The sequence below is a fragment of the Lonchura striata genome, chromosome 1 (assembly GCF_046129695.1).
Source record: "Lonchura striata isolate bLonStr1 chromosome 1, bLonStr1.mat, whole genome shotgun sequence".
NCBI classification, from domain to species: Eukaryota; Metazoa; Chordata; class Aves; order Passeriformes; family Estrildidae; genus Lonchura; species Lonchura striata.
Window position 1 is genome coordinate 122,599,976 of NC_134603.1, and position 24,832 is coordinate 122,624,807.

The window sequence follows — 24,832 nt, forward strand, 5'->3', positions numbered from 1 at the left end:
TAAATAATTTTGCACTCTTATTTTCTCTGCTCAGTGGTTCTCAGCCTCAGCCGCCCCCACCCCATGTCACCATCACAGTGTTGATTCTGAACAGCTCCATGGGGTACAGTCATTTATGTTGACTGTGCTTCGTCTACTTGGATGGTTACTACTATGGGGCTTAGGTGGTGTGACTGAATTCTGCTGCTTGTGGGTTTCCGGGAGCTTTCCACGGGCTGCATTTCTTCATTACAAGAGTTTCTGTCGCATGCTGCTATATGTAATCAGTCACACAATACACATGGTGGGAGAAAAACTGCAGGAAAATGGAGCTATCTACAGAAACTGTGACACTTTACACAGCTCCAGAATAAGGGCATTCCAGTTTTTCATGGGTGCCCAGTAACACTTGGAGTCCAAGTTCAAATACAGATCACAATTTACACGCGTAGTGCATTCACCATGACAGCTATTCATGTGTGGCCTAAGCATAAACACATTTCAAGTAAAAGGAACCATTTAATTTGACTTGGGTAATTCTAGAGGTTGTTCCCATCACTGGATACATATTTTTTTTTTTGGCCATCTTCAAAAGAGCCCTGGTGCCTTTCTGTTCAACTCACTTGTACTGTACATGTCTTTGAAAATTCCTGTCCTCCTTCAAAGGCCAAATTCCTGTCCATAGATGAGATTGTTCTCAAATTTCTTCCTACTCCTTTAAAAGTTTCCTTAGTTTACATCCTTCTTTGATGCTTTTTTGGTCTTCATCCTCCCCAGCTTGCTAATAAAAAACAGAGGAGATGAATTTCTGTCCTATGAGCAGTTTGAGAAGGGACAGAACTGTCCACCACAACTCAGGAACTGAGGTCTGTCAACACTCTAGGCGTTGCTGGCCAAAAATGTCTACGGAATCAGCAAAATATTTTTCTCCTTCTCCATGCTCTCCATCCTTGGTAATCTTTTATTCCCTTCCTAACCACAGTCTTGGATCCTTAGACAACACCATGAACATCTGGAATTACCCCATCCATTACTGCCAAATCCCAATCTGATGAACTGTCTCAGGTTCATGAGAACCAGACCAAGATAATAATAATGATATAATTAAGATAATGATTAGCTCCCAAATGGGACCTTGATGCCCATGGAGTCCCCCCTTAGCATCCAGTGAAGACTGAGGCTGACAAAGGGTAAGTACTGATACAAAGTACCTTGGAAAAATTATCTCCTGCGATCTACCTGCTAAATCACTGCTCTTCTGTCTTGCCTTTCCTGCATTTTCAGTTTTTCCACTTACTGTCAAGGAGGGACAGGGTTACCAAGAGAAAACGAAACAACAATCTTGGACCCTGCAAAGCAGATCTGAGAGGCGACTTTTGCTATAAATTTGTTAGCTAGTTAATGAAACACATCTTTACAGGGACTCTAATAGCAATTAATCTCATACTGATGATGTTTAGAATTTTACAAGCAATTTGAGTTGATAATTTACATATACTCCTCCAGCTGTCCTACTGAAGCAGGTCCACCAGTAGCACTTAAGAATTCACATTTCTGGATGGATTATGAATCCCCCTTATACCAGAACAGTGTCACAATAGTCTAATTTTGCTGTAATTTTCTCTCCCCAGCTGTGTTGTGTGATCCCCTCATACACAGGAACACATGATAATAACTTCTCTATTATAAAGAGGTAGAGTCACAAACCCCTCTTTTCCTTTCATATTTGCAGGGTATGCTGAGGGACACCTAAGCATGTGGTGTGTATTGCAAGCTATCTTTTTCACTGGCTAGTAGGAAACATTCACACACATTTTGGCATCTGGTAAAGGTTTAAGAATTCCTCATCTTCCACCCAAAGAATCATCTTTCAAATTGAGATGAACTCTCAAAAGATGACAACTCTGACCCATAACACACTTTAAATGCTGCATTTGCAGAAAAACTGATTGTTGAAGGATTCCACTGTGATGACTAAGCAAATGTTTGGAAGACCCTAAAAACTGCAGAAAATAAAATTTTAGCATTGTTATTCAATGCAAATTCATCCCTGACAGATTAGATTTTACCCAGTGGCACTTTCAATTATATGCATCAAATAAGGTTTTAATTTAGATTTAATAAGACAGTTATTGCATGCTAATTAAATACTAATGGATTATTAAAAACATATTTTATGCAGGTCTAGCAATCTCGTAGTAAGCACATCTATCTAAACCTGAATACACATGGTTTTAATCAGTCATTGGAATTAAGTTAAAACATAATTGTTGAAAGTTGAAATATTTGGTTGGACTCAAGAAGACAATTGCAGTATGTCTATTACACAAACATGGAATTGATGGAAGAATTAATAGGGAATAATTGCATTTATCTGCTAAATAAGGGTATTGATTTAAAAGTATTCAGGTCATACACATTAATTGTATTTAAAGAGAAAAAGGATATAGAAAAATTAGATCACATTAAGAGATTCATACACAGTACTAGTCAATAAATTGCATTTCTTTGAAAAATTATTCCCAGCTAGAAGTTATTTCATTTTTCTTACACACAGATTTTTGCTTAGAAGTAGTATAGTACACTTTTAATATAGTGTCTGTTAATAAAAATATCTCTATGACTTGCCAAGAATGATGTCACATTTTTAGTCTTTGGCCAACTCCTTAGCCAATTGGAGTCTACTTCTGAAGCATGTAAAACTCTTTCAAAAAATCTGGCAGCCTCACTGAACACTTCTACACATATTGATGTATTAGGTACACCTAGCAACCCAGTAAACAGAAAATAATCTGGAGATTTATCTTAACTAATGAAATAATTTAGTAACTACAGGTATTTTAATTAGGTTTGGTAAGGATGTCCTTAGAAACAATTGATTATTTAATGACCGACTATGCTCTATTGCTCTAGATCACAGAAGTCACTGTTACAGTGAAGTCCTTACCATGCCTGAGTCCCTGCCAGGAGAATATGGGCAGCCCTCATTGTGGAGGAAGCCCTCATTGTGACACCTGTAATTCATCCTTGGAGCTCTAGAATGATAGAACTGAAGCTAAGTATATGCACTAAAATTATTACCAACTCTTTAGGACAATCTTATATTTCTCTGGACTATTGACACAAGCCTTCAAATATACAGAGATCAAGTCCATCTTTCTGTAATGCAAGGAATGCCAGCATTTGTTAATCTATTCATACTTTCTTCTCTTGGCAGGTCCCTCTGAAAATGTTTTGCAGAATGATTATCTTGGGAAGAGAATAATTTCCCTTTAGTTTCATCAGTGTAAAAGTGGAAATGAAGACTCTCACAGCAGGAGCCCCCTGTTAAATACCTTGGCACAAGATATGGCAACATAGCAGTCAAAAACTAATCACATGAAAAAGGAAAATTAATTCAGCGGTCTCCCTGCATACGCCAGTGGTGAATACTTTAAAGCTGCTCTCTGGGTCTGTGCTGCAGCAGCATAAAAACCTTTGGGGGAAAAAAAATGGTGCTGCAAGCCACACTAGAGGTACCTTGGCAGGCTCTGTGGGTAAACTTGCATCGCTCCTGCCAGCACTACAATTATTAGATGCTATCATCCCCTCGCATTCACCAGTACATGCAAACTTTTAAAACAAACAAGCAAATCAACCACACAATGAAGTAATGGGCTGTTTTGCATCCCTCCTGGCATGGATTCAACCTCATTCATCTGATAGCCACGCTACTGAAACCAAAGCACAGAAAACTCTAAGTCAAACAAATGAAAACGCATAGACTTATTCTTGTACTCACTCTCCCAGACAGCGCAGGAAAGGAGACACAATACAGAACATTTGCAGCGGTATCTGTGGGATGACAAGCACTTAAAGCCATTCCACAGCACAAGCTCCCACCTAGCACTTGTGCCAAGTTTCAATGACATGCTTCAGTAACACGAATTGCTTACTGTTGGGCTTCACTTAACCATCCTGCTTCTAGCAGTTCTCTGAACTATGGCTTCTTCTCCCCGAGAACACAAAAAGCCCAAGGTATGAGTTCATTGCTAAAGAACGAAAGCATCTCAGCAGCCCAGGCTGCCTGTTGATTTGCTGAGCTCCTCTGAGCCAATTGTGAGTTTTCTTCTATTTTAACTGTTAAGGTTTAAGCGAAAAAGAATCTACTCAGTGAAGCACTGTATCTGTGCAAGCATGACCCTAATCCAAACCAGGAACAACTCCCTAATAAGATTTTCTTGTTGTTAAACTGGGGAAAAGTAGTGCTCTTAAAACACTACAGTGTTTGCAGTAAAAACTGAGGCTATTAGGGTTTTGCAGAAATGCTGTGGTTTGGTCTCACCTTTAGAAGAGATGCAACAGAAGTGCCTTTTTATGCTTTTGATTAATCACTAGACAGGCAACACGCTTTTTCCCACAGAAAGTTGCATTTGCCTCAGTGCTCCAAAGCATTCTGTAAAACTTGCCTCTGTCGCTGACTAGTTATTGCTGTTGAACAAATGTTTTTCTAATGCTTATATCTGAAGCCATCAGACAAACTATAATGTGTGACCAGCCTTTGTATTTGGTAATAGCCTAATGTGGCAGAGTCAGAATCCATTCATTAGCTCTGGCAGGCAGCTCCAGCCTTCTGTGCAAGGAGCAAAGATTAATGCAGACATTGTACTCAGGGTGGCCCTCATACTGTGAACCCCATGGTTTCAGCTTCATTTACAAATCCAGAAATACCTTTTTCTTTGCTGAGGAATAACACCATTAATGAAATAAAGCAGTGATATTCATAAAGAGGCATTACAATGTAAGACATCCCCAATTTTTACTTTATTTACATATAAACTAGGATATTCCTCCTGCTTAGTTTAAATTATATGCCACTAGCTGTTTCCTCCCAAATGCACTGGGACAATTTTTATATTTGGATGTAACAGACAGGTGGGAAAGGAAATGAACCTACTTAGTAATGTAAATAACAACTGCATGCCATATTCCCAAAAAACAATTCAGGCATTTAGGCATATCTTTTGCTCTATCTTCTTCACAATAAGCAATCCTGTTGTATAATGTACTATACTTTCCCACATTTCCAGTTTGCATTTTATGTTGTAAGATAACAGTTTATTTCTGGCTTTTTGAGGTAGTTTAGTTGATGTCATTCTTTTAATCCTAAATATTTGTTCCTTATTGTAAATTTATCTTTGACAATTAAGTTCATGCTGATAGGGAAAAGTAATTTAATAGAGCAATTTAAGGCTTGGATCCCCAAGCTACTTGAGCATCTGCTTAATTAGATTCTGAAATCACAATATGAAGAAGCACAAAGACTCACAGTCTAACTGTGAACTGGGATGTTTATTGTCTGGATTCTCTGTATTTTCATTTCACTATATATCTGCCATCTATTAGCCAGGCACAATATGTAAACACTAGTTAACATTATCTAAATTGAACTGTAAATACAGCACAATTATTCTGAATTAAAGTTTAGTAGACTGTAAGGAAATAAGATTTCCTGAGAACACCATGCTTACACTATGCATGCCTTCTAAATGTATTCATTTAGTTTGAAAGCAAAACAGAGATAGCATATCTATTGCAGAGTTTCTCAATGCCACCAGACAGACTATCCAACACATCTTGAATAGCATTTTCTTTTACTGAAACAAGAGGCTGAAAAAAAGAAGGCATTCAACTCCACTCCTCCTTCTATATAGAAAATATATATTCGCAAAATGGAAGGAAGGAAATTGTCACAAAATATGAGTTTGTCCATAATTTCTTAAATTATATGTTTTTCATAATTCCTTTATGCTTGGGATTGACAGGAATTACACTACTGTAATAAGTTTACATTTTCCTTTTCTTTCTTCAAAGCAAAAGAAATTAAATTACAGTATCAAATATGGCCTCGGGGAATCTAGGGTTTCACTTACACAATGGCAATGAGTTTGTACAGTCCAAGACATCCCAGGAAAGCCATGCATAAGTGTCAATATGTCCTATTTCTCTACTGTGTATACTTCTCCATCTCACAGTAGCTTTGTATCAAGTACAGTTCATTTAGAGGTTCTCATTCCTTTAAACTCAGTTTGCATCCCTAGAAGTGTATCAGCAAATTCTAGAGTCCTCTGATTGTCCTGCATGCACACCCTCAGCAGCCCCCTGTCCTACACATTAAGACTCACTCCATCCTAAACAACCTCACCAGAGGGCAGGGAATCTTTCCATTGCTCAGGGCAGAATTAAGGCATTTTCAAGGCCAAAAAAACCTACACACCTTAGTGCTATCCAAGAATAATGCCTAAAGAAGTAATAGCTGTGTCCCCTGTGGCCACATGAGATGACATCATGGGTCCTTCCAGCCCCAGAGCTGCCAGTTCCCCTGGCCCTACCGATTCAGAGGTCTTCCTGAATTGAACATACAAGTGATTTCTGCCCTCCAAACATCACCAAAGCCATTAATCATGACCTCATGGTATATACAAGGAGGAGAAAGAAAGAGAGTGGCAAACTTCTCTTTTAAGTTTCTTTTGCTCTTTTCAAGTATTTCTAATAGAGACACTTCTTTAGTGCCTACATGTATATACATACATGTTATTATAGAAAGGTAAGAGGACTGATCAAAATGGATCAAAAGCTGAGAAAGCTGTGCTTTCAAGTGGATGAGGTGTCAGCCTGCTGAGCATTTACACACTGTCAGAGCAGAGCCTGGAGCAAGGACTTGCTCAGGAGCAGAGACAGGAAGCAAAATGAATCTGGAAGGAACACATGTCTAGTGGAGTTCATAGAAAGGCTTTGTGCATGCCACAGGGCATCAATAATATACCTTTTGTTAGATATAATAAAGTCTTGGCAAAGACAGGTGATGACTCAGGAAGCACAAACAAATAGAAAGAGTCTCTGAAAAAGTAAGGAAAACAACTGAAGCCCATTTCAAGTTTAAAAGAAATATTACCAAATCAAAAGCAACGTCTGGCAACTGGTCTTCCCACCACCCCAGTTTAATTCTTACTATGCTCCATTAGTGTTCAGCAAAGTCCAAAGGCCATGAAAGACAGGCAGTTAGGAGCTCCTACCCTCAGACAGATGAGGGATCATTTGTCCCCTAAGGAAGTGTCTGAATATAGAGCAGAAACACCCTCAGTGAAGTTTCCAGAATGGAAACCAAAATATTTCTCTGAGGATATTTTTCCTCGGCTCTTGGGCTGGAAACCTGGTGTGCACCTTCTCTTTTGAACTTGCTTCTCTGGGCACCGGTGTTGTCAGAGCCTGTGGGGTTGCAGACCATGCAGAGGGTCCCAGAGCAGCCTCGGAAGGGGCTGGCTCACCTCAGAAGGCAAAGGCAGGCACGTCTGATTCACTCTGTACTTTGAACAAATGGACACAAGAAGCTACCTCATCTTAGCCAAGGGAACAGATTAGGCTGTTCACCTTCCATCCTAAAAGTATGTTGGGCTGTGCCTTGAAAAGAGGGCTCCAGCACACTGTGGGTGAGCATGGAGAGCCTGACAATCTGTGGGCGCCGTTAGGAGGTGACACAGGAGGCGTCAACCTCGCCTGTGCTGTTTGGTTTTGAGTTCAAAAAGGGTGTGGAGATGGCAGGCAATGTGGAAAGCAGCGGTCAGCCTTGGGCGTTCTTCATCTCATAAATGCTGCTAATGCATGGTACTGCAAGCTGTGTCACACACGTGAAGCCAAAGACATATTTCTCTGTGTTATGGAGGGGGCTTTTAGAGATGCCATAGCTGAAAACGGGGCTTTTTATATTCATTTGAAGAAAACAACACCCATACTACTACTAACTTAGAGTCATCATAAAGTACTAGGCTACTAATATATCATTGTGACACGTCTCAGTAAAACTTTGGAGACAGAGAGAAATGCCAGTGTAAGACAGGTTTTATGGTGGTGATGTCCCTAGACCAAATCTAACCTTTGCAAAAACTGTGCTGACACCATTAAAGACACCCTAAGGATGAATTAGACTCATTACATCTTACATTACATAATGAGAGCTGTATAGGGGAATTTCTTACAGTTTTATTCCCACAGCTTCTAATATTAAATAGAAGTTGTACACCCCTAAACTTAAATGAAGTTTCTAAAGCATTTCAAGGCATACATCACCTAGATTATGTAAAACTAATTTATGAAACAGGTTTCCAAAACACAGATGCTTCACTGATATAAAACTAATTTATGAAGCATGTTTCCAAAACGCAGATGCTTCAGTGTTTGGCTCAGGCATTTTCTTCATATTTCCATCTGCTATTAAATTGCAGTTCAAGTCCTACTCAGGACAAGAACTGCACTTTTCATCTAGAAGTGAGGCCTAAAAGAGATGAGAACATAAAAACTACTGAGACCTTGTGATCTCCAGAGAACAGGAATCTCTGTGGCCAATGATAAAATGAGTAATTTATACACTGAAAAAATCTCTTTCCAGAAAAGCAATATTCAGCTGTCTTCTCTTATATACCAAAAAATAAAAGTCAAGGCAATGGACTTGTCCTTTCCACTATGGATTAAACATAGGTAAAATGGAGTATATACAACAAAGATGAAGACTGCCTGTATGGTTGCAAGTTCTGTGCTGCTTGCAAGCCTCCAGAATAGAGCTCAGCTTGACATTGAAAATCTTTGTGGAGGTTGGTCATTCTATCAAACTTGACAGAGTCATAAATCCAAGGCCCTGTGCAGCCAGGCACAGAGTTGGTTTTTTTCCCAGGATGAGAACACATCTGAAAAAACATGCTCAGACAGTATGGTATTATTTACTTACAGCTGAGCTTAGGAGATCAGGTAGCAGACTCAGAAATTATCCCAATTATTTGAAATTGCAGTATAGTGTAAGAATTCTGTCAAAAGAGAGGACTGCAAGAGGCAGAGCGGGGAAAAAACTAAGATGGCTTTTTTTTTTCTTTCAAAAAAGCAAAATCAACCAAGGCAAGCATTCAAAAATAAGTTACTGAAAACCATTTTATAAACTAGCTTTAAAATCTCTTAATAGCATTAGCTTACCTTTTGTTTTGTCTGAAGAAATATATATGAACCAATAATGTTCTCATGAGATTTCATTACTGAAAAGGCTCATTAGAAAAGGCATTAAAATACTAATTACCTCATAAACTATTTAGTTGTGTACCCACTGGGATAGTACTTATGAGTGCTCAAGCTCTTCATAGATCCAGCTAATCAATTAATGCTCATTACAATTAGAAAGAGTATGCAGACTGCAGCATGCAGGAGAAATAAATAAGTCAGAGGTTAGCAAAGAAAGTGATTTGGCTGTAATCGAGCCTTCCTTTGTAACACAACTGTTGTCTGCTACGATTTAATTTTAATCAGCCTTTTTGGTACTTCTGGTAATGTGACTCTTCTTGTCTCAAGAATCTCAGCTATTGTTATTGCTCCTCCAAGTACATAATTTATTATGGGAGCTACATCAAATACTACACTGAGATTCAAGTGGACAGGTAGGGTTTTCACTGATACCATGCTAACATTACCTGTTGTGTGTATAAAACTAGAGAGGGGCTTGGGAGCGTGTCCTGAGTGCCTTTCTGCATCAAAGAAGAGGAGCAGCCACAGAGACATTGATGCACTGCTGGCTGTCCTGCAAAGCAAGGCCCAGCACCAGCCCCTGCCTACCCTACACCAAGGCTTGGGAAGGGTCAGAAGATATCTGCTGGTGAGAACTGAGCTCTCATAGTCTTTCACAAACACTATGGAGGAAGGGATTCTGCTTTCCTGCCTGCAGAGATTACATATATGGTCCTTCACCTCAGGAGTACCAGGACTGTGGTCTGTCTCTCTTTGCTGGGTATGGTGGTATGGTGCCAAGTATCAGCACTGGAAGCACCTGGAGCCTGAACAGACCCTGTTGGGCTCCTCTCCTTCCCTTTTGCCTCGGCCTCTGCAAGGAGGCTCCTGGCACATTGCTGTCACCATCAGTGTGGGTATGGTCCATCACTTGTGATGGTAACATCCCGCTGAGAAACAAAGGATGGAGAGTGACAGGAGGCACCTCATAGCTTCAGACAAATGCCATTTCCCAACTACATGTGCATCACGGTTTCTCCTGTCCTGTAACTGGCGGGACACTCAACAGAATCTACCGCAGATTTTTTTTTTAACAGAATTTAGAGGCTGTTTAAAGATACCCAGGACTTAATCCTCATTCCTTATCATCTCCTTCACATCTGCAACTCAAGAGAGCTTCACTTTTGCTTCAGACCTGAAAAGTCCCTGCAGGGAGATCTTACATCCAGAGAAATGCATGTTCATGATTTTTTTCACTATGGAGGGAACAAACCAAAGACAGGAGGAAGTTTAAGGCTACTTCATCCAGCTGGTCATCACCCAGGCTGCAGTGACCAAGAGCCCTAGGGATAGCTTTCCTCCTTCGCTCCTATAGGAAGAAGGAACATACTGGATGGGTACTACAAGTCATAACTATGTTATTTGGATTTCTGTGCGTAGTATTAAACTAGCATAATGAGTCACACATACCAGTTTTACTAAGACTAGCATAAACACATCTTGAATTTTAAGTGCAGTAGAAAAGGAAGTTTTACTTTCTAAAATCTTTAAAATGAGATTAAGCTACCTTATTTTCTTATTTCTTATTTAAATTAAGGATTTCAGTATCCTTGAACAATTCCAGTAACCACAAATTTGACCAAGGGCAATTCATTTCTATTTTAATTCTCAATACTGATGTGGTTATATACTTTTTTCACATAAACTCTATATTACCTCTGGGAACTCTGTATGCAACAAATTCAGACATTGCTTGGATCAAGTTTCCAATCAAACTAATCCACCACTAACATGATTTAGAAGACTGACAAGCCTCAGCAAAGTCATGTAGCTGAACAAATTGCTTTTTCTTTGTGCAAATGGTAGCCACCCTAAGTGTTAGTAAGTGTTCTTTGGATAACACACTTGGATTTTCAGACATTTATTTTTCTTCGGCATTCAAAAGTATTTCAGGAAAAGCGGTTTCTAAACAGAAGATAAGGTAATATGCAAATAAATAGATGGAGAAAGTTAGCCAAATAGGCCTAGATAAGATTATGCTTGCACAGCAAAATTGCATGTAATGGAGGAGGGAAAAAAACCCACCATAACCACAGGAAAGAAAAATGGACATGTGCACAAACATGCACATTTTTAAACATCTGACCAATAAACCTAGGGCTCGTCAGACTGCTGGCCCTTATGATTGCCTACCACTGCCTCTAGCTTAAATGAAGAACTCAAAGCCCCAGATTCTGTACACATCCATATATTAATGTTTTGGCAATATTTTTTAATTTAATAAAATTCCTGGAAGATGAAGTTAGAGCAGTATCTGTTACAAACCTCCAAATAAATAGTTTTCTCTCTGACATAGTCACACACTACACACACACAGCAGCCTGCAGAGCAGCTGCACACGTCCATTAGATGGAAAGCAGATCAGGACTTCCCCCACCCTTACTCTGGGTATCTCCTGGCTGCTTTGTTGGCAGCCAAAGTGAAGTTCACGCTTAACCTCATGCTAAAGAGCCTCTGTTAACAGTTGGGGAACACTGTCCATCCTCTTCACATATATTTCTCCTGAACCACAGGCAGCACATAAAGGAAACTCTAGTCAAATCCAGTAATGATGCTAGGGAATTTTGGGAATAAAAAAAAAAGTAAAAAGTTGGCACAGTAAGGCAAATGTCATACTTCAGTGTATAGTGGTGTTCTGTCAGAAGCCAGACATATGAAAAATATTTACATAATTTAAAATAATTTGTACAGGTCTAGTAAAGTCTATTTTAGGCTTTGGGCTTTAATAAAAGTTTAAACATTTGCTAGCTCCCATTGGACTTCATGTGTAACCCTGGCATTTAAGGGCAGTATTGAGGATATGCCATTACTAAACTTTTCATATTAGTATGAGTGTGAACTGAAATACCAAAATAAAAAGATAACAATATTTCTCGTGACTTGCAAACAGTCCTGGACTTCATATGTATTTCCAGATGGGAAACTAAAAATGTACTCTATGTTTGCACATATATATTCAGAGGTGGCTTGTAGTCTAATTTAAACATTCCAGAATAATGTGACCTAAATATAACAACATGAATCATCCATCACTTTCAAAGAAATATCTGGCAATTTTTCATTATGAATCACTAGGGACAGATACCAATACCTGTCACAAAATTGCTGGTGGTTGTCTGGTATGATGAATCAATTATAAAAATCTTCTGGTATTATTCTGGGGATTAGAGAAAATAATGTATCCTTAAATATTATGTAATGAACACCTACAGGAAGCTGAGTTGAAAAGTGAAGTCAGATAAAGTTCATATGAGATTCTGGAGCAGTTGTCAAAGCACCAATGTGCAAGAATAAGAGGCAAATATGCATTAAATATTTAGTGTATAAAATGCTATGAATAATCTTCCCACATATGCTCTTTAGTCAGAATCCATGTAGTATGCAGAACATTCTGTAAAATAGAGAATATGAATTCTAAACAAAAAAAGTTAAAGCCAAAAGAAACAAAATGCTTACCTGGCGGTATCAAATTCTGGAAGGGCCAAATCTTGCCTAAAGGAAATTTTGAAATTCAGAAGTATAAACTAGGTCCTCAGCTGATGCAAAGAACATACAACTCATTTGAAGTCAATTCATCCAAGTTTGCAGATGAGGATCAGTGCTAAATTAGAAAAGTAATCTTTGACTATACTAAAATTCTTGACTCTCATATTATAAAAGTAGAGGATTATGGTATTCTCTTTTAAATTGCTTATGGGGCTTGTCTCCTTTCTGAGCACTCATTTTGGAAAACTAAAATGGAGAGGAGAGGAGTTGTGAAAAGGTGGACATTTGGTTTTAAATAATTTCCAGTAAACTGGACAACAAAACTGCAGGAATCTTGTCTGCTGATTTCTATTTTACAAAAGCTCTCTTTTTTTTTTAAGACATAATTTTAAAACCAAGCTTTCATTTCATTAATGAAAAGGTATATCATTACAATAACAATCCTAAATTAAAGTTCTTCTCCACTGATATTGTTACTAAATGAAGAATCTGATATTATCTTAAAGTAAGATTTCTAGAACATTTTTTCACTATGAAAAAGAGTTGGTTTCAGTGTGACTTTAATATAAAAATGGGAGGAAAAAAAAAGGACATCTATGACTAGAAGAGGAAGGTTTTGCATAAATTGAATTCTATTCCTAAAAAACGGACAGTTTTTTAGTCAAATCTTCATGCTAGTTCACCTTCAGCTGCTCAAAGTCCATGTTCCCCCTGCCTCTGCAATATTCCAGCAATGTCCAGTATTTCACTGTTTTCTTCATGACATAAGTTCTTTGAAATGAAAGGAACTATCTTAAGCAGAGTCGCTTGGATGTGCTCACCTTGCCAGAGCCAGTCCTCAGCATATGAGCAACAAAAGGAGTCAAGGCAACCCAGGTCCCATAGGGGGGCATCCCATAAAGTGGGCTGTGCAGCAGTCAGAATAAACGGGATACAGAGTGCAGAGGACACAACTAACTGTGCTGCATCCCATGCAGTCTGACTGCAGAGCACATTTGGGAAGATTATTCATAGCATTTTATACACTTAAATCTCAGATAAACTCTACCTGCCAGTAATTTGTTACTAAAAACCAGAGCTGAGCACAGTTTGCTGCGTGTTTCCAGAGTGGGACACCCAGCCTGTCCCAGTTTTTAAATTACCTCCTCTGAACATAAATGAGAAGTTGCACTAATGAACATCTGGAGGACAGCGTGTATCCTTCCCAGCACTGAGAAGTGTCACCGGCCATATCTGACAGAATAAACAACAAATGCTGTGAACATTCCCTCGGACTGCACACAGCTTGTAGCAGGGTTTCAAATATGTCTGTGATCTTAGAAGGAGCTCTGCAGGGGTATTCTTTAGTCCTGGTTTGGATATGGTTGACATTATGTGAAAGTAAGTGCCCTCCTGAGATTTCAGTGAAAGCCACAATGCCAGGGAAGCTGATCTCACAAGGCTTCCATCATCTCAGATGACAGAAGTCTCAGAAGATCAGTTAATTTTTGTCATTCTGAGCCAAAATCTCACCAGTAAAGTTCAGGAAATTTCAGGGACATTAAATTGAAACACAAAGCATCACCTTCATTCAGATTTGAATCTTAAATTTGAGCCTGCAGTCCCTGTAAGCTTGAGGAGTTCAATCTTCCCATTCTTCCACTAGTCATGAAAAACCAGTGTATTTCAACAATCATATTGATATTACCAGCATTAATATTAAGTTGAAAAAAAAAAAAAGCCATAAATTTTTCTCAGACAGAAATTATGTTTTCTGGAACTGGCAGACAGAAATTCTTCTGTGCTTGTTTCAGCTCTTCCACTGACAAATTGTGTGGCCCCTACTGAGTCACTTCAATTTTCTCTCCCAGTTCAACATTTCGAAATTATTTATTTCACAGGAAGACTACCATAATTAATAAACTGCTTCATTAGCTACTGCATAGTTTTTAGAAAATACTTCTTAACCCTGTCCATAAAGAAGAGATTTATTGCCATGAGGATTTTTCTTGCAGCTCTTGTGTCCTCAGTGGTTAAAATATGGGGCTGATAAAGTGCGTAAAACCATCTCCCCCACCCAAAGCCCATCATCATGAGATGCACTAGTATATCTCAATCAAATGCAAAAGCCTGAAACTCAAAACAATTTATATTATTTGTGGATCTTGCAAAAATCCTGGAAAATGAAAGCTGTACATATTCCAAGAAAGAGACTGAAATATATCTGTGTGAAGCAGAACTTCCCTATAATGCAACCATGTTTTTATTTTTACAGTTTCCTTCCCTGGCTTCACTAGCATAAGTAGTGCTTGCTTTTACTTGCATCAGCGCCCACTGACACACAACTTTACACAAACAAAATCTTTTCTGTAGGGGACAGTTGGGCACCAAAAAAATTACCCCTACATATACATATGTATCAGACTTCAGTTTCAAAACCTTATGACACACAAAAGTTCATCTGTTGGGCTAGATGATAGCTACAGCAAGCAAATACTGGGATTGTATTTCAGTTATTGCTATGGTTACAAAATCAGGGTGGACACTGGGGAGAAAAAGAGAAAGAGAAACAAATCTACAAAGACAGTAAATCCTCTAAGGAAAGAGGGTGGTGGAGAAACAGGGAGAAAGAGAGGGTGAGGGCTGGTGGGTGGGGGAGAAAGCGAGGTCACTTTAACACCCAGCTGAATCAAGGCAAACAAAATAATAAAAATCCAAGTTCTTTTGGGGAAATAGTGCTGATAAGATCACTGCAGGATAAAGTGACACAAAGAAAGAAAAATGCAAGGAATTGTTACAACTTGTGCCTGCAAGAAGAAACGCAATTCATATGCACTCGGGAGAAGCAAGATCAGATATTCGGCACATATTCACAGCAACTCTAACTGAACTGCCTTGCTTCTCTAGTGAATTTACTGAGCCACTGACAGCTTAAGAATTAGTTCCTACCTGGTCTAGTACATAATCCAGAATTTAGGCACGGCAGGTACAAAGTCCTGTTTCAGTAAACAAACCAGAATATGCTTATCTTCACCTCTCACAATAATACCTTAATCCACAGCAAGGTGCACTATCTGCAGGCAAAGCTACTTCCCAGGAAAGGTTTTAAAGCACGGAGCAGGAGCACACTGAAAGTTTGGCTTTGAGGTCTTTAAACATAAGCACAAATATAACAGGAGATACAATTTCAGAATAGTTAGTTTTGTCAACAGCTGCAGAAGCACCATGAGTTTTAACTACACAACAGTACCTTCTGTGAAAACACTTCTCAGTTACTGATACAGGAAATTTCATCATGACTATTTTTTTTATTTGGAAGATGTTGCTTTGCACATTTTTTTTTTCTCCTATGCTGCTTTCATTGCTTTATTGTGAAGTACAAGGTGAACAATTGCTGTTGAAAGCTCTGCAGAGATGCAACATTTTTCTTTCTTCTCAGCAGTCCAGAATCCATGCAAAGAAAAGCCTTCTGGCCCTGAAGCAGTATGTGCTGTTCTACTAACATAGACTTCAAACCATTTATTTTTTTCAACATAATATCTTCAGTCACAAAGTGGGAAGAATCTAAACCTAGAGTTTCAGTGGCTCTGGTCCTGCCTGGACTGCCTATGTCAGCCCCTTGCTCAAAATCACCATGAAGCCTTGGAAGCCTGGGCTCAGGAATCCAGAGGGATGTCCTTCCCAGGGCCACCAGCTGTCCCAGCCACTGCTGTTTGGGCTGCACTCTTTGCTTCCACGTGCAGGGGCTGCTGCAATGGCTGAGCGAGCACCAAAGCGGGGCAGGGGTGAGATCTTCCTCCAGCTGCTTCTCGCTCTGCACCGGCTGCACCGGCACAGCTCACGGGCACAGAAACACAAGTTATTTGTAAAACAAGGAGCAGCAGAAGGCTCCATCCAAACTCAGACCATAATCTGTATCTGATGGAAGCCTTCGACCTTTGTGGCTGAGCCTTTCCCATTTGGCTGGCATGTTGTGTTCCTGAGATAGGGAGATGTGCTTGTCTTGGAGCCATACAGAATGCAGCCAGGTCTCTGCAGACAGCCTGGCCTTTCTTCTGGGATGGAGAACTGAGTGATGCTTGCACTGGGATTTACACAGCCACCAGCAGGATCTGTACTTTTTCACCTGACAGATATTTTCAAATTTTTTTTTCTTTTTTTTTTATTCCATTTTTTTTTCTGTTCAGTAATGCTTAGAAGTCAAAAACAACAGCCCACAGTCCTCCTATGTACTTCTGATACAGAAATTTTTTTTTTCGTTTCTTTTCTTTTCTAAAGAACCATACACATTTTGTCAGGATTAAGGGCACAGCCAAGTTACACATGTAACATTTAATTTAAATTTTATAAAACTACATATCAAGCAAGTGGCAGACAGAAATTGTAAAAGAAAAAATTAATAGATTAAATTGAGAACTGTATTTTTAAGTTCAATTTTTTCATTGCCAGTCTGCTTTTTAAACCTTCTTTCAGAGGCCATAAATTTCTGCAGATAAAGATCAAGGCCTAGCAAAATTCAGATAGAAAGGAATCAGCTCCACGGAAAAGACCTGCTGTCACCCAGGCTCCCAGTGGTTCAGTGCACACCATTTATCTTTCATGCCAGTAATCCACACAGTATTGCACTTCCGAGCTCTAAAACCTCCAGTACTCTGAAAGTGCAAAACCAAGCTGTATGTAGGCAGTATATTCAGGCAAAGGCACCACCAACAGTTCCAGCTTCATAATACTTTCAGCCTACTGAACCACATGTTAATATGCTACACGTGCGACTCTGCATATTTTTACCATATACATTAAAGAGCTATATGTTTCCTCCTCTTTCCAGTGCAATATACTTTAATATAAAATCAATGTGTGTTTTTGGTGGGCAGCATAAGAGTTTCACCTACTCAGCTGTGAATCTAAGAAGTACTGATATAGATGTTCACTCATTCATTTACTAGGACAGTTTTAAAGCATTAGGTGATAACCTAATTGAGAGGCATACTGTGAGGGAAACTGAGATTGCTGTGATAAATTAAATCAGTTCTGATATGTCATCTACAATACCTTAATATTTGATGGAATGTTATCCTGAAAAAAATTAAACCAGGAAGCAAGTATTTTGGGTGACAGAATGTGGCTTTCCATAAATGCCAGATGATAGAAGGTGATTAAAATATGTAATGCTTATTGTAGAAACATTACATTAATGCCACATATATTCTATATTTGTGTGTAGATCTGCTTGTATATCAGACAATGGCTTCCATATCTATCAGACTGGCTTCCATTTCCCACTATAAACCAATTAAGGGTGTGAATCTTTTGCCATCTATCAGCTTTCCTTTAAAAACCTGACATCACACAGCATCTCTACTGATATTATTTATTCTCATGTAAATACAGAGGCAAATCAAGTCACGTGTCACCAAACAGAGTTATGACTGCTGCTTGCAGGGCTCAGGGACATACTGCCATGAGACCAGAAGGATCTGGTCTCACATCTGGGTCTCACATTTAGAGGAGCCTGTCCTGCATTCTGTCACATAGGCTTCCCAAAAGTGCTGATACTCCTGTGGATTTGGGCACCTGATGAATCAGGCCCAAAGTCCCCTGGACTTCTCCTGTTACTTCAGTCATTAGCTACAAGCATCTTAGATGACTCTGTCTGGTGTTGGACACATCCATTCTCTCTGGGTAGGCCAGCCAAAGAGAGCATAAGCAATGCTGAATGCACCAGCAGTAATAGCATAAACAGAATCTAGGAAAATCTGAAATTCTTTCTTAATGCAGAACACAGTCTGATAAGGTACTAAGCACCCTCACTTTTAACTAAGTCACCAGAGTTTGTGAAGTATTATGCTTTAAGTATGAGGAAAAGTGAAATAGATAATCCCTGCAACACAGATTATTCTGATTTAAAATTCATGAATTTGCATGTAAGAAAAAATTTTGCTCTGAATATTTCCTACTTTGTATTCAGGCAGATTATTGTTAATAGATTCATATTCCTTAAAGCAGTGGCTAAATTAAGAGGCTTTTTACATTGCATGTGTGCTCTTACAGAAACAAAATATAGTATTAGAATATATAAATATAAAATATTTTAAAAACCCCAAACCTGCATTTGAAAATAGGAAAAGTTCTGGAACTCTGAGTTATGCCTCTAAAGAGTTAATGTGTGCAGATTTTTTTCTACTCTAGGAAGAGTGGCAGAAGTAAAGGCTCTGCTTGTTCACTACACCACATTTTGGAACTGATAGCAATTTCTTCATACATTAAAATGCCTTCATACATTAGATTTAGGGACAAAACCTGCTTACTCAGATTAAAAGGTAATTTGTATTTATATGCACTTTCAGTTATTAAAGCACAGAATTTTCACCATATGCACCAATAATTTAATCTTATTCTTGAGTAGCCTCACACTACCAGTAAAAAAGAGGCAGGGGGTGTGAGGAGAGAGTAAACTGCAGAACCTTTAGTCCCCAAAACAGATGCCAGTTTTGGATTTATTCAGCCAAGGAGTATTTAGCTTGGCTCAGCTACACTTGCATTGAAAAAACACTTGCCTATTCCAAAAAGTTTTTAACAAGCTCTGCTGCAGATGCTGTTGCCATTTGGCATGTCACCGTCACTGTGTGGTACAGCAGAGAGAACTCTCAACCACAGGTTTTCCTTGGCTGGGGGAGCCAGCAATTTTTGGCTATCATTCTTCTTCTGGCCAAATGGCTGCATGTTTACAGAATGTGGTTTTAGAAAGAGTGTTAACAGAGGTTGGGTTAACAGCCTAACCCAGACCAACAGTGAGGCAAAGGCATGACCTACCCAACCTAAGAAAACAGAGATAGAATAAACTCATATGTGTTTTTGCTCTTAACCCAGAGTCTCTTATATGCACCATACCCATAGACAAGCAGATATTTTTCTTTGCCTCAGGATGGATGACAACAACTTTAAAAGCTGCACCAGTCATGCAAAGTAGAAATATATAAAAATATGTGGTTGCTTAATCTTTTTTGGCTTGATTTCTTTCTCTCACTTACGACAATTTTACCTTGGCAAAATGCCACTGAAAGAAGTTCAATGAAGTTACTCCTGTTTTTCACTATGATGAGATATCTCGAGAGGATAAAAATGGTACAGAGTTAAAACTAAAAACTTCTGTCTTCATACTACCATTAGACAGCAGCAAATGGCAGTTCTGCAACTTAAAAAGACAAAGCATTTCTACACTGATAACTTAATTCTAAGGATATTAATCCCAAATACCTCCACAAAAGTGCATATAAAGCTGGGGAAAACGTACATATGTCCACCTCTAGTTTAGTTTAACCACATTAATCCTATATCAGTACACATGCCTGAGAAGCCTAGATCTTTTAAGATGTAGCACAACTTTAAAAAACAATTTTGTTTTTTTGTTATGACATTTGACTTGTATAAATAAATTACATTTGTCCAAATTCTGACTCTTCTTTTTGATGGGAACACCACTGTTGCATTCCAGAAAAAGAAAATATGCCATTTATAGAGAGATAGAGATAGATAGAGACAGAGACAGAGACAGAGATAGAGATAGAGATAGAGATAGAGATAGAGATAGAGATAGAGAGATAGAGATAGAGATAGAGATAGAGATAGAGATAGAGATAGAGATAGAGATAGAGATGATAGAGATAGAGATAGAGATAGAGATAGAGATAGAGATAGAGATAGAGATAGAGATAGAGATAGAGATAGAGATAGAGAGATAGAGATAGAGATAGAGATAGAGATAGAGATAGAGATAGAGATAGAGATAGAGATAGAGATAGAGATAGAGATAGAGATGATAGAGATAGAGATAGATAGAGATAGATAGATAGAGATAGAGATAGAGATAGAGATAGAGATAGAGATAGAGATAGAGATAGAGATAGAGATAGAGATAGATAGATACAGATATTATTTGGTATGCTTCTCTGAACCACTACACTCCTATCTGGAAAAAATAAGGACTATGTACACTCCCTCTGCAGCACACACTATATACTCCACTCTTTATTAACTGACAATTTTCTTTCAAGTTGTGGAGCACAGACACCATTAGAGAAACAACCAGACCATTTGCTTAAATTCTATGGATCTGCACCAAAAATCCTATGGATCAGATGGATCAGATAGTTCACCCTTCAGTTCCTCCTCACCAAGAGTTCAGCTAGGACTAAGAACAACTTGAAAATTCATAGGCACAAAGGCAATTTACTACAGCATATTAAAAAAAAGAGTATAACGTATGACTAAGAATGAAGTAAGCAGTGTCTGGCTACATCTCCCCCCCCCCCCCCCACACACTGTCTGGGTAACTGGTATGCAACAACAATATGAGAAAATACAGTAATTTCAAAAAATTCTCTTTTTACCATTTTGGCTTCTGAATGCATTGGGGGAACTTGAGGGGAAGCACATGGATTATTGAGGTTCGGCCCTTGCATCCCCATGATGTTGGAGTTCATTGACATTTGTCGCTCCATCTTTTAAAAGAAATAAAAAAAAAAAAAAGCTTTGAAAACATCTGGAGACATTTGCAAGAATTTACTCTCAGTTTCTATTTAAATGGACTCAGCTTTATTTCTTCAAGTCATGACTGGGAAAATAACAATCTGTGTCATGAATTGCATATGTGTATGCACGTAGGCGTGTGTTTCATCAGAATCGGCCTTGAAAACTCACAGCCAATTATAAAGAAAGGGTTTCTTTAATAAACAAATGTAGCAGCCACCCAGGTTTGTGCTTTTTTGTAATGATTTTCTCCCTTTCAGTATAACAACACTCAGAGTTAAGTGGTTTTAAAAGCATCACTGTATAAAATTGTAGCTTCCCCTCCCAGTGCAGCCCAACTTAGCTTGTTAAAAGCATAAATAAAAATCTACAATCTCAAGCATATGGAAAATAAGTTGTCTCTTTTTCCTTCACTCGGACTGCTCAGCTGGGAAGAGTTTTCCACATGTCTTGTAAGGGAAGCTTTCATGCACTGCTGAGATAACAAAAAACAAAACAAAACTTCTCCTGGCTATTCAGAGCCCTTTCTGCAAGCTAGTCTCACTAGGCTGGAAGGGAGTGATACAAATAAAACCTAATGGCTGTAAAACCTCTCCTGGAGGGTATTCCCCAAAAAGGCAGGGGAATAAGGGCTGGTAAAACAGGGTTATGGTGCTGCTTCCAGACAGAGCCGAGCATCCCACCTTGCTTTGAGCCAGTCTGCTGAATCTTTGGCTCTTGCAAAAAAGACACTTTGGGGTACTGCTGAGCCATCTAAGCAGGGGAACAATTTTTTTGTGCCCTGTGGTGAAGCGTTGTCTCCCACCCTCCGTGATGCCTGGAAGAATGGGTGCTGGGCTTTGGGAAATGTGAATACACCACTGTGCCCTGGCAGAGAAAAGGTGCCAAAGCTTTCTTTTCATTTCTCCATGGGGTAGGAGGCAGCTCCCACTGCCACCTCCCCTGCAGCCCCTTCAGGAGTGCTGTGGGGCAGGAGGAGCAGCCAGTGCTGACACGCTCATCCCTCCAGGGCTTGCAGCCAGGGCACACCTGCCTGCCTGCACGTAAAGCTGCCCAAAGGGCTCCCTGGCAGCAGACTGAAGCCACTGAACTTACACTGCTGCTGGATGTTTGCTGCATTCGGGTTCCTTGGGAATCATGCCATAAAAAAATCTTCCCACAATGACATCCTATGTTTTTTGGGCTTTTTTTGTTAAACTCTCTGATCTATACTCCAGGAGAGCCTTATTGACAAGTTAATAATTAATAACTTATTCATGCTTGCTCAAACAGCAGCCAAACCTGAATCTTTGTATCTCTGTGGAGTGCTCCCCTTGATCCAAGAAAGCCAGAACAAGCAGAGCATTTCTCCCTGATCAGTTGCTCTCAGGTTTGTCTTGCAAACTGAACACAGTGAAATGTAGCAAAAACTTCTCATTTCTCCATCCCCTCTTCCCCATGTCATCCTTGTTTTTCTCCACCTCTAACCTACCCAAATGTCTTCTATTGAAAGGGTTAAAAGGTTAAAATAATTTAAAATTTGAAGTTACAGTTGTAAAGCAACCCTTTGGCTTCTGTAAGATAGGAAATATTCCTATCCCTCCAGAAATGATGAAAGATGAGCAGCAATTGTTACCTAGTTCTCAATAAGTGCAAGTTAACAAGCCAGAAAAGTAAATTGCATTTCTTTCTTTCTGAGTGGTTATCTCCCACAAAAGAGGATCACTTAGAGTTCACTGGCATAACTTGTGTACATTACTATTTCAGTTTTTTTTCTGAATTCAGAAATATCTTTTTGTTCCAATACAGACATACTGATCTCACCTACATGAACAAGTATGAGAATCACAAATTATAGTCTCATGTAAACTGCTTCTAATCACTCTCACACTCTCACACTAATTAGCATCCCATTAACTTAATCAGAAATACTCTAGTCTAAGGTGAAGCACCAAAGAAGGTCCGGCTTCCTTATTACACTAGGTTTTTACAAACCCCAGAAGACTTTTACCTCTGCTTAGAATGACTCAAACATAACACAACTTTCCACCCTGCACAAAAATCCAAATAAGAAAACTTACAGGCATGAGTACAGCAGAAGATCCTGGCATGGTAGGGTTGGGCAGGGTGCCGGGCATAGAGGCAGGCATAGGCTGTCTTTGTCGGTTGTGTAGGTGCAGTAGTGAAGACAGAGAACCTGGGACAGGCCTAGAAGAAAGGAAAAGAAAAGAAAGTTCTCATGGGCTGTGAAGACCAAAACAAGCCTTAGTCTGCCAGCCATTGGTAGGCACAGGCAGCTCCAGACAAGCAGGCACAGATAAAGCAATCCAGGATTTGTCCTTTCCTGCATAAATCAGTGGAACATAAAGTTTTCAAGAAGAGAATTAATCACCTTCCTTATTCTCTTTATCAGTTAAAGCTCCTGCATAGTTCATCTGATATAATATGAATGTAAACCTATCAGCTGGTCTCAGTCTAAGCACCTCTGCACAGCATAGCAGCTAGCAAAAGATGGTACAAAAAAGATTTTCCACAGACAAACCAGAAAAATCTGCTGGCAATAGTTCACTGCTGTAAGTTTAGCCCTCAGGAACAAAAATATCTGGATGATAGTTTTACAGACTATGACAGAAAATTAGCCACTCTTAAATTAATTTTGAAATTGTATCACCTGTAAATATGTTGCTCTAAAATGAGCATTTCAAATCACTCTTGATTATCTCTCCTGTGAAAATCAACCAAGCCTTTGTTCCAAAACAATATCACTCATTTTACGACTTAGCACACCATCAGGACACAAAAAATGGAAAAGAAAAAAAAGTAGAAATAAAATTAGGAAAATTACATTCAGATTAAGCAGTTTATGAAAGTAAAATGCATAGACTACAGAAAAGCAGAGTGAAATATTTTGGCAAAAGGCATTCAAAAGATTTAGAAGGATATTTTTAAGTACAGGGAAAGCTGCATGTGAGAAAGCATGCCCACTCACAAAGGAGAATCATAAAATTAATCTATTAAAAAATGCAGGGACTATACTTTGAAAAAAGCCTTTAAGATGTGACCTTGGGAATTATGTTAACAGTTTTTTGTTGTTTGGAGCTTTTTTTTTTAGTTTTGAAGAAAAAATGTGAGTTGCTTGAAGTTTTGGGTGAGTGTAATTTGCTACCTTTACAAGCTCTCAAAAACCTTGAAAATAAAGTTTTCACATACAGTGCCTCAACAAACATTGACAGTACAAGAAGGTGTGTTAAGTTCTCAGAGAACATAATGCTTTTCTGTATAGCACGTGGTTTAGATTGTTTATTGGGAAGGAGAGTTGCCCCTAAAGGTATGAGACAAACTGGAGAAGAGGGTGAATAATCTGGGAGTGTGAAGAGCCAATGCAGGAGCTATCATGGCAAAAGTCTAGGCCTCTAAACATCACGTTATTTAAAGCCTTGGCAGAAGCATCCTTTGCTCCAGTGATCAATCCACAACTAGCCATAAAAGCCTCAAAATTAGGCTGACCTGGTCAGGGGAAGCTGAGTCATAACCCCAGAGGAGCAAGAGGTAAGACTATCCTGCTTGACCTGAACTGTGTCACACCAAATGATGGGCTTTTGCCCCTCCAAATGCAAGTGGTACTGGCAGCTATGAACACATACAAGCCTCCTCTAACTTTAGCTGTCACTTCCAGCTATCAAATATTGTGCAAAAAGCTCAAAGTCTGTGAGCAATGGGATTCACAGATATCCAATTTGGAGGACACCACACCCAGGGTCTCAAACTGTAGGTGCCTGTCTGATGGCAAAACCACCTT

General features: G+C 39.1%; 1 protein-coding gene across 7 annotated transcripts in view; it reads right to left on the reverse strand.

The window, feature by feature from the left end:
* The window catches only part of CREB5 (cAMP responsive element binding protein 5), a 256,919-nt gene that overhangs the window by 51,447 nt on the left and 180,640 nt on the right, over positions 1-24,832 (reverse strand). For all 7 annotated transcript variants that reach the window (XR_002466113.3, XM_021538185.3, XM_021538180.3 and 4 more), the window contains 2 exons: positions 23,115-23,241; positions 20,916-21,026 (listed from right to left, as the gene is read on the reverse strand). Coding sequence is in view for 6 of the 7 variants with exons in the window: in XM_021538185.3 (XP_021393860.1) it covers positions 20,916-21,026; positions 23,115-23,241 (238 nt within the window). In the remaining variant the exon portion in view is untranslated. The remainder of the gene's footprint in view (positions 1-20,915; positions 21,027-23,114; positions 23,242-24,832) is intronic.